The 10,853-nt window shown below is 31.4% G+C and overlaps 1 protein-coding gene across 3 annotated transcripts in view; it reads left to right on the top strand.

Annotated features, from left to right (window-relative positions):
* The window catches only part of Brf (Brf RNA polymerase III subunit), a 39,579-nt gene that overhangs the window by 26,891 nt on the left and 1,835 nt on the right, over window positions 1-10,853 (top strand). For 2 of the 3 annotated variants that reach the window (XM_018512097.1, XM_018512096.1), the window contains 8 exons: window positions 4,253-4,402; window positions 4,684-4,777; window positions 4,886-5,018; window positions 5,437-5,533; window positions 7,703-7,861; window positions 7,942-8,018; window positions 9,694-9,925; window positions 9,999-10,146. In XM_018512097.1, coding sequence (XP_018367599.1) covers window positions 4,253-4,402; window positions 4,684-4,777; window positions 4,886-5,018; window positions 5,437-5,533; window positions 7,703-7,861; window positions 7,942-8,018; window positions 9,694-9,925; window positions 9,999-10,146 — 1,090 coding nt within the window. The remainder of the gene's footprint in view (window positions 1-4,252; window positions 4,403-4,683; window positions 4,778-4,885; window positions 5,019-5,436; window positions 5,534-7,702; window positions 7,862-7,941; window positions 8,019-9,693; window positions 9,926-9,998; window positions 10,147-10,853) is intronic. The other variant, XM_018512098.1, reaches the window with a different exon arrangement.

Here is a 10,853-nt window from a genome sequence, read left to right as displayed (position 1 = left end):
CCGTTATCACAAGCAACTGTGTCGGTCGATAGACATCGAATAATGAGAAAATGGAAGGGATACACACGCGCAAGAAGGCAATAGTTACATATAGAATTAAGGAAGGGGGAATATAATAGGTATAATTTAATTACATATAATCAAATAATTTACTATTCGTAATCTCTAGTTCCCAGTTTATTCGTTTGATACAAATTTAAAGTGAAAATATCATGTTTTATATATAAGCATAGCGTTTTTATTTTATAATTATGTAATAAATGATGTGAAGTCATGGAAAAACACAAGTGCAAGTATTAAAAAAAAATGAGAATTTAACTTGAAAAGGATGATACATCTTAAAATTGCACTTTACAATACACCCAGCAAACGCTAAATATTCTTGAAATATTCATAAAATGTTCCTTAAAAAAATCCCAAAAAAAAACATTCCAGAAATACTCCAAAATATTCCGAATATTTACGGTATATAAAAGAAATATTCAAATATCGGTTAAAAATTTCATTTGTATATCGTTACATATTCCGAGAATGTTCCATATATATCCCATAGCATATATATGTATTTCGCAAAACTTAAATTTTTCCAAAAATTTCAGGTCAGGTCGTCCATGAATCATTTTTTAAACAAAATTTTACTTTGAAAAATTAACATTTAATGTGTAGGAAATTGGGCAAATGAGAGTTCGGTGCGGTACGTAATGCACAATCATTGATTCTGTGTATATATAAATTATATTTTTTACTTGCTTCACATTCGAACGTTTCAACCACTGTTTGGGGTTATCCTCAGCGAGATCAGTGAAGAAAAAGAAATATAATAAAGTTTCCACCCTCCTGCGTATCAGAGGAGTCCCTACTCAGCTGCGTATTTTCAAATGCTTCCCCACGGTCCAAAATCGGTTACGATTACAATGGAGTAAACAGATGCCTATGAGTTGTTAAGAAATAGTATTTAAAATATTATCAGCTGAAATTGTGAGGACTCACCTGAAAAATAAAAGAAATTTTAAGAAGTCCTAAATTTTTTGGACGTTACAATTATCAATAATGACAACACCCTGGAATTTGATTGGTTAAACCAACTTTTTCAGGTCTCTCTCTCTCTCTCTCTCTCTCTCTCTCTCTCTCTCTCTCTCCTGTTTCACAGGAAAGAGGTGTTGTCATTGGAATGATTGAGTCCTCCTTTTGTCACATCCGAAATTTCACAACGAAAATATTGTTTTCATCATTGAAACTCTACTCAATAACGATTACCCATTAGACTTCATATTTAATAATATAAATGCACGATTAAAATCTCTTTGTTACAAACAAACTTTAAAATAAAATAGTGACAAAAATACTGACGATACGAAAAACATTCCTTGGATTACGATTCCATATGTTCAGAACATATCGAAAAAATTTAAAAATATAACAAAAGATTTAAATGTTAAGTTAGCTTTTTATAGTCTTAACAAAATGAATAAATTAATTGAAGTCCACAAAGATGTGCTTCTAATTGAATCAAAGAAAAATGTAGTGTACCAAATCTCATGTAAGGATTGCGACGCGACCTATGTGGGAAAGAAAACTTAAAACCAAAAAAGAATATAGGAATCACGTAAATATAAATATCATTGCCCAATCAGTAATCACAGATCATAGATTGCGTCACGATCACAAATTTGATTGGACGAATGTAAAAATCCTAGATACCGAAAGATATTTAAAAAAACGTTTAACATCCGAAATGTTATTTATCAAACAACAAAAAAATAGTATAAATTTACAATCAGACACTGAATGTCTCAATCATATGTATGTGGACATTCTGAATAAGTTTTAATTTTCATGTGTTAGTAACTTTATACGGCTTTTAGTAATATTTTGTTCTTACATATATAAAATAGTGGTATTTATTTATTTATGTTTTCACCTTTTTTTCATAGGCTCTGCTCAAAATCTGTTTATGCAGGCTTTGCTATCAGGGAAATTAATTAAAAATATCGCTATTGTCGACATTTTTAATTTGAAATTAAAAAATTTTTATAATATGAATTAAAAAAGTTATCGCTTCAGCATCCTCTGCTAACTGGAACAAACTTATCCTAATTAAGGCTCCTGACTACTCAGCCGAGAAAGAACCTGAAAACTTACCTCTTCGAATTCAGCCAGGCGAAGCTTTTTTGTTATAAGAATAAGGTGTGCTCCGTGAAACTTCATGAGTGGAACATAGAAGGCATCATTTGGTACTTGGGACATGAGCCTAAACGCAATCCACTCTACGTTGACGGTGGCGACACCGAATCAGACGGCGGTCTAGCGAAACCAGTAGCAACACTTTCAAGCACGAGCCCATGTCCGTGTGTTCGCCTGCGGCGCGCTGAGAGTGCGAGCGAGACAGCGAGCTCCTTCTCACACTAGTCGCTTGTTTCAAGCAACCGAAAATGCTTTCTCGGCAATTTCGGCCGCTTGGCGGCCCTAGGCCCTAGGCATCAATAAGGGGCGGGAGGCATTCTAAATAACATATAAGTTGTATTAAATTGTAAGAATAGTGTACCCCTCCCATTAATCCAGAATAGTATAAATCATGTTAAAACGCAACAGTTTACGAGATATTTAATTGTTCACGATTTTTCATGCGCGTTATATAGTATACCCCTCCTTCATAAACTCGAGTAGCAAGAATAGTTCAATAAAAGTAGAATTTTACCGGAAAAAAATTATAAACCAGCATTTCTTTTCACGAAAGTCTCGAAAGGCCATCAGAAAAGAAATGCGTACGTTTAAAACTCAAGACTTGTAAAGAAAATATGCAAAAAAAAAATCGAATACAGGAATGATTTTTCTTCTTCAAGAGTTGCACTATTACTTAACGTACACTTAATAACAAAACGATTTTTTGCAGTTAAACTATTATAAAACTATTTTAAAAAGTGGGTATTCTTTTTCCGTACAAAAAAGTGGAATAATTCCGTTAATATGCATCATATCAAATAGCCATGTGAAGCATTCGACATCTGACATTTTTTTCTACGAATTTAAAAAAAATTATCCTCCGATTATTAGGAACCGAGATAACAATTTTTTTTTCAAAACAGTGGCTCTAATATTTAAGATTAAGAGTTCCGTCTGGCACCAATTTGTCAAGAAAGAATTGAATTTGCTGTAAATTGCTGTGCGACTGCTCAAAGATAAAGAAATTAAGTTTTCCACAGACAGGTTTTCAGTGAACAAATGACTTTTTGCAAAAACTAATAAACATTTCAGACTTGTTCAGAGCTAGATTTGTTCGTCATTACGAGGGCTACATTTTACGAGAATTTCGAAGCTTTACGTTTATATCACAATGAACAGAGAGCGAGTGAAAAAAAGGCTTTTTTCGATGTTTTTTATTTTTTTTCTACTGAACTAATAGATCGATTTTAATGTTCTACATCTCATTTTGTAGGTATTTCGAATACCTACATTTTTTATAGCAAACTGTTTTCCATATAATCAATATTTTTCGTTTTATAAGCGAAAAACGTGCTTTTTGCAAGTATTTGATTTTTTTCGCATATTTTCTTCACAAGTCTTGAACATACGCATTTCTTTTCTGATGGTCTTTCGAGACTTTCGTGAAAAGAAATGCTGGTTTACAATTTTTTTCCGGTAAAATTCTACTTCTATTGAACTATTCTTGCTACTCGAGTTTATGAAGGAGGGGTATACTATATAACGCGCATGAAAAATCGTGAACAATTAAATATCTCGTAAACTGTTGCGTTTTAACATGATTTATACTATTCTGGATTAATGGGAGGGGTACACTATTTCTACAATCTAATAAAACTTATATGTTATTTAGAATGCCTCCCACCCCTTATCGATGCCTAGGGCTGCCAAGCAGCCGAAATTGCCGAGAAAGCATTTTTGGTTGCTTGAAACAAGCGACTAGTGTGAGAAGGAGCTCGCTGTCTCGCTCGCACTCTCAGCGCGTCGCAGGCGAGCACACGGACATGAGCTCGTGCTTCAAGGTGTTGCTGCCGGTTTCGCTAGATCGCCGTCTGATTCGGTGTCGCCACCATCAACGCAGAGTTATTGGCTGAGTAGTTAGGAGCCTTAATACTAAAATTACAATATCATATTAAAATTAAAATGTATATAAAATAGAACATATTACTTATGTTATCTAAATGAAAAAATAAAATACATCTGAACAAATTTTTTGCCAATATATAGAATGAAATAGATTGTACAAATTTATATTTTTTGTCTCATTTAGATCCTTGTTTATACATCATGAGATTTGCGCATAAACTTGAATTTGGTGATAAAACTCACGCCGTATCTATGACAGCTTTAAGAGTCGTTCAAAGAATGAAAAGGGATAGTATTCATAGTGGCCGTAGGCCATCAGGTTTATGTGGCGCAGGTAAATATTTTATTATTTTGATATATTATGCGAGTGTGTGTATATATTATAGACATATAAATAGATCCAGCATCCATGTACTTTTCTATAGTATATGCTGGGTTTGGGAGAACGGTAGACAGGTTGCCCCGATATTTTACCTCGCACTGTTCTGCCAAACCCAGCATATACTATAGATGCTGGGTCTATCTTATATGCTCCAGTATATACACACATATATATATATATATATATATATAATGTATACATTAACTACATACATTAAATTTTTTCTGTAATAGCTTTATTAATAGCTGCGCGATTGCATGAATTTAGCAGATCAACTGTTGATATTATAAAAATTGTTAAGGTACACGAATCTACTCTTCGTAAAAGGTAACTTATGAGAAGTAACTTTTCTCAGACATCTATATATAATATCTTATTTTTACTCGTAACTATTAAGTGTATCAAGGATGAGATGCTTCAATGATGGATTTTTAGATTGCTGGAATTTGGTGATACACCATCCAGTGCCTTAACATTAGACGAATTTATGACAGTGGATTTAGAAGAAGAACAAGATCCTCCAGCATTTAAAGCAGCACGTAAAAAGGATAGAGAACGTTTACAAAAAGTATATAATTTTTTTAATTTGTAATATTTTTTGCTTGAAAGCTGAAAATTGAATTATTTTATGTCAGGCCTGTCAGATAGTTGCTCGCGAGCCAACCACGCCGCCGAGCGCTTCGCCTTCCAACTCGATCCGACGGCCGATTTCAGGAACGGCTGTTAATCGTCACGATGTCTACCCTACTCTCCATAGTAAACTATTGGAAACTTCGATTTTTTTCTTCTTTATTACATGACTTAGAAGTTTCGCAATAGTTTACTATGGAGAGTAGGTCCTACGTTGTGACGGCTGACAGTCCCTAAAATCGGCCGGTGGATCGAATTGGAGAGGGGAGTGCTTGCAGCAGGCTCGCGAGCCACTCTCTAATAAGCCTGTTTTATGTAATGCCTTTATATTCTAATAATATTTCTGATTTTTTTAGTTAGAAAATATAGATGTGGAAATAAGTGAGCTGCAAGCAGAAATTGATAGACAATTAGAAGATTATAGAGTAGGAAAAGTAAAAAAACGGAAGGATGGTAATTGTGTTTTTTTATAACATACATTCTCTATTAACAATAGTTTTAGTTTATACTATAAAATCGGGTGATACGGGCATAAAATATTTTTGTATTTCTACGTTTATTGAATAATGAGAGGGGTTCATTAATGTAAAGGACATAACTATTAAAAAACAGATACAAAAAAAAAATTGCACGCCTTATAATTTCTTAATTTATGTACAGTGTTAAAACAAACCATTCAGCATTTATATGGTAGATAATACACATCATAGTAAGTAAATCTTAGTGAACATAGATCGAAAGCTCAACTTTTTCTGATATATAAACATTTTTGCATGTTAGCATGAATGGCTTATTTGCTATAATAATAAATCATTAATACACAATAAATAAGAATATTAAAGCCTATAACGGTCGAAGCTGGACGGTTTAATGCTTTGAATAATTCAATGTAAATTATATATATACTATATATGTACACGTATATATATATATACCATATTTGTAGTCATTCGAATTGCGCGCCGAATTGTTTTTCCAGACTTATAAACGCAATTAAACTCCTATAATAATATCACAAATTAAATTAAATTGATAAGCAAATTTTAATAATTTTGATGTTCAATCCCATATTAGAAAGATGCTAAAGTACTGAAAAACTGTAAATAAATTTATTGCAAGAAATACTACCTCGGCCGAGAGTCGAATCCGGATCTCTTCTATTCCGTACGAGCGTCCTAAGCCTTTAGACTACCGAGGCAAATGCAATTAAACTAATAGTTTAATTACGTTTATAAGTTCGGAAAACAAATTCGGCGCACAATTCAAATAACTACAAATTTGGTATATATGCATGTACATATATAGTATATATTTAATGTAAATTATATATATAATTCACATTGAATTATATATAATTATTTAAAACATTAAAGGTACAGCTTCGATCGTTATAGACTTTAATATTCTTACTTGCTATATTTATAGAAGGTATTCCACATGTCCTCCTTCCATTTCCATACATGCTTGGCATATGTGTGTGGAAATTGAATGAGGACATACAGAACACAGTTTATAAATACTGAGGTAAACATCGCATACGACATGTAGAAATCATTGACCATTAAGTCATTGGCTGCGTTCAGCAGAAGAAGCAGCTTCGCAACTGTTGTAAAATTCTTTAATATAATTGTTCTTGCCCTTAGTTCCTCATTGGATCTAAATGTACAAACCAATCATATTCAAGAATTTTACAACAGTTGCAAAGCTGCTTTTTCTGCTGAACGCAGCCATTTATGATGCTAAGATAAAAAAAATGTTTACATCTCAGAAACAGTTGGCCTTTCGACTTATGTTCATTAAGGTTTTTTTTTACTCACAATCAATATGATGTGTATTATCTATCATATAAATGCTGAATGATTTTTTGTAACACTGTATAAAGAATAGAATTATCAATTGTGTGATTTCTCTCATTATTTTACTATAAGAATATAGAAATATTATAGTAGTAAACATGAAGTTAATTTAATATGATTTTAAGAGATGCTGACCATAAAATATTTGGTAAAACTTCAGAAAAGGGGAGCAGCCGCCAATGATCTTGACATTGACATATGTTGTCAAGGTCATGACCCTAAGTGATCTCCAACAGGTTTTAGCCGTCCGTTCGTCATTCATTAAAAAGTTATTAACAAAAATAGTTTGAAAAATTATATCTCTTTTCTACTAAAAGGGTGTGCCTCTTAGCAGGGCGGGAGGTGAGGTGGAAATCGCTTCGTATGGAAGTCGTGTGTCTCTAAAGCAGGGGGGCAGGTGGGGTGGGAGTCACTTCGTGTTGAAGCCGCGCGCCTCTAAGCAGAAAGAGAGATGGAGTGAGAGTCGCTTCGCGTGGAAAGTTATTACATAAGCAAGGAAGGATATAGAATAGTTTTTAATATTATAGCAGAAATAAAATGTTATTTTTTCAAATTTTTTTGTTAATAACTTTTTAATGAATGACGAGTGACAGCTAAAATCTGTTGAAGGTCACTCAGGGTGATGACCTTGACAACATATGTCAAAGTCAAGATCATCGGCGGTTGCTCCCCTTTTTTGCAGTTTTACCCAGATAATTATATAATTGCATCATATTTATATAGATTTTGTATTAGTAATTGTCTTACAGTATAGATAAATTTACAGCATTTTCTATGGAGAGTGAGGATGCAGATAGATTTATTCGGGAAAGTAATTTGAACATAATCCAACAATATGTTGAGAATAATATTGGTGATTCTGATGAGAAAATTCATGACGTGATTTTAAATGAAAACAATAGTTCACTTATAACTGGATTAGGAGGTGAGCATATATTTATATAAAAAATTGTATTACTTATATTTTGTCATCAACATATTTTTAATTTTATGAATTGTATACAGGTCCGGACATAGCGTCTATGATGTCAGCAAATGATCATTCAAAAGAACTCAACGAGAAAGATAATAATTTTGAAAATGTAAGTATTTTCCTTTTTTCTTCAAAGTTAAATTACAAATTTTATTTATAAAGTAATATTTCATTTATACTTACAAGAAAATACACACTATAGTATCTTATTTTTTTATAAGCTTTGGATTTATTGTATCGGATGCTTTGTAACAAAGATAAGATGACACAGTGTAGAACGCGCGCATTCGCTCACGCACTCACTCACATATTTGTACTCATTTACGCACGCACTCGCTTACTCACGCACGCACTCATTCGCTCACTCACGCACTTATTCCCTTACGCTCTCACCCACTCACTCCCTTCTTCCCTCACTCCCTCTCTCTCTCCTTTCCACACTCACTCCTTCCCTCACTGACTCACTCACTTAAGCACATGCGCACACACAGTGAATTATAAGTTACTTTCCATTTGCACACGAGTAGAACTGAGTCTGAAGTGAGCTGAGTATTTAATATATCATTATTCATATACAAAAGTTTTTCGCAATTATATAAAATAAGTTTTATACATATTTTCGAAATGATAAAATTATGAAAAAATTACAAATTATTCTAAATCACGTTAAAAATAATATGGCAAATTTGGTGACGGTTTGTTATCTAGATCATAAGTTATTTTAATAAATAGTAATATTTTATTAATCTGTGTTGCAATAAAAATATATGGAAATATATTATAAAATGATAAAAATTTCAATTTTTTAAATACATTATGTATTCAAGATTATTTACGTAGAATTACATTGTGATGCATGAATTAGTTGTCTAGTAAATAAACAAAATATTTATTTGTTCTATATCTTTGTAACTAATCAATAAATCGTAATGAAACTTTGCATAAATTATTTTGGATATTTAAAGTATTTATAAAAGAAAAATGTAAATTTTTCAATTATTTTTTAAATTTTCATTTTTAACAATAAAAATAATAAAATAAATAAACTGCAAAAACGTGTTATTAAACAAAAATATAATCTTATTCATACGACTTTCATATACATATTTATTTAAAGTGTAAATATTAAACATATTTCCAAATTTAATTTTCTTTGCAGGAACTGTATGTCTAATATATCTTTAAAGTAGAACAAGTCACGATAACATCAAAATGACGTTAAATTGAATCATGATTAACCAAAAAAATGATAGTAAATGTTTTGGATTTTAACATTGTGATGATTTTTTGTTCTATTTAAATATGTTTTTCAATTTATTGCATATATGATAGATTTTAGAAACACTTCTGTTAAAATATTTCATATGACATATTGCAGAAGCTTTTCAGAACTGTTGCACATGAGATGTGAAATGTTGAAACAGTTCTGGAAATTTTCTGCAATAATCGGTGCTGTATGGGTATACTTATCTAAAAATCTATGGATTTTTAGACTCATTTTCTGATTTTTTGAATATATTAAATATTATAGTTTTGTCTTTATTATTATATATTATTTATGGAAAATCATAAAGGAGTATGCAATATTATATCACATGTAAGGGTATATCCACACAAACTTGCATAACCGCATACATATGCATAAAGAAAATTATCCAATCACATTTTATGTGTGTCTTTATAGGAGAAGTATGATTAATTTTCTATGTATATGTTTATGCGTCTATGCAAATTTGTGTAGATATATTCTTAAACATTTGAAATAATTAAGATTTTGTTTTTAGTCTTCTGAAGAAATTTACGCGAATGATATCGATGATGAGGAATTAGACAGTTATATTCTTTCGGAAAAAGAATCGCAGTCTAAATCTGCTCTTTGGAAAAAAGTAAACGCTGATTATCTTGTTCAACAAGACGAAAAGGAGAAAAAACGTTTGAAAGAAAAAGAAGAAGGTAAACCTGAAAAGAAAAAAAGAAGAACGACCAAAAAATATAAAATGCCTGCGAATACTGCAGGTAAATTTTTTATTTTCTATTTTTCATTTAATTAACTCATTCATTATTATTAAGCTGTTTTTTTTTCCTTTAGGCGAAGCCATTGAAAAAATGTTGCAAGAAAAAAAGATATCTTCCAAAATCAATTACGAAGTATTGAAAAATTTAAATAATCAACAAAGCAATGAAGACTTACCTGTCACAAATACATCGGAATTGGACACAATAAGTTTTAAAAAACCGTTAGTGCAAATTATTTTACAATTACAGCCAAATCGATATATTACGAGCAAAGTCCGCAGGTATCCGGGCAATTGTATTTATAGCAGGCAGCTTGGGCAATGCCGATACTGCCCACTATGCAAACTTTGCCCGTAACAGATATACTAACACTATTATTTTTATTATTAATTAATTGATTAATAATATATTAACGCTTATTAATTTCAATAAATAAGTCGTCATATAATTAATCACATAAGTAATCACAAAATAGTAAGTATACATATTTTCGGTGCAGGGAAAAAATAGAAATAGATTTAATAGAAATCTTTATTTAAAGGATGCGTATGTATATAGAGATACTATTTGAAATAAGTATTTTGCGTAGTAATTATAAAAAAAGCAAATAGTATTTACTTATTTCAAATAGTATTTTTCATAGATTAAATCTTTAAACATTTCTAATAAATTTATTCCAATTTTTCCCCTTTTTTTTCTCTGTAAAGAATAATAATGGTACCTGTGTTTAGCACAAAAATGAGTCCACCTACTATGATTATAGCAGATCGATCGCTTTTCGATTGATAATTCTTTCCTGGAAGCCATTTACGAGAGCACTTTATACGTTTTCACAAGTTTTCACAAGTTTTCACAGTATCACAATACAAGGCAAACAATACCATCGGAGTTCTTTCACTGTGATGTATAACTGACAAATTGGTTCGAA

This window comes from Trachymyrmex cornetzi, unplaced genomic scaffold (genome assembly GCF_001594075.2).
Source record: "Trachymyrmex cornetzi isolate Tcor2-1 unplaced genomic scaffold, Tcor1.1 scaffold392, whole genome shotgun sequence".
Classification (NCBI taxonomy): Eukaryota; Metazoa; Arthropoda; class Insecta; order Hymenoptera; family Formicidae; genus Trachymyrmex; species Trachymyrmex cornetzi.
The sequence above is the reverse complement of the archived record's forward strand: the minus strand, read 5'-3'. Positions and strand labels throughout refer to the sequence as shown.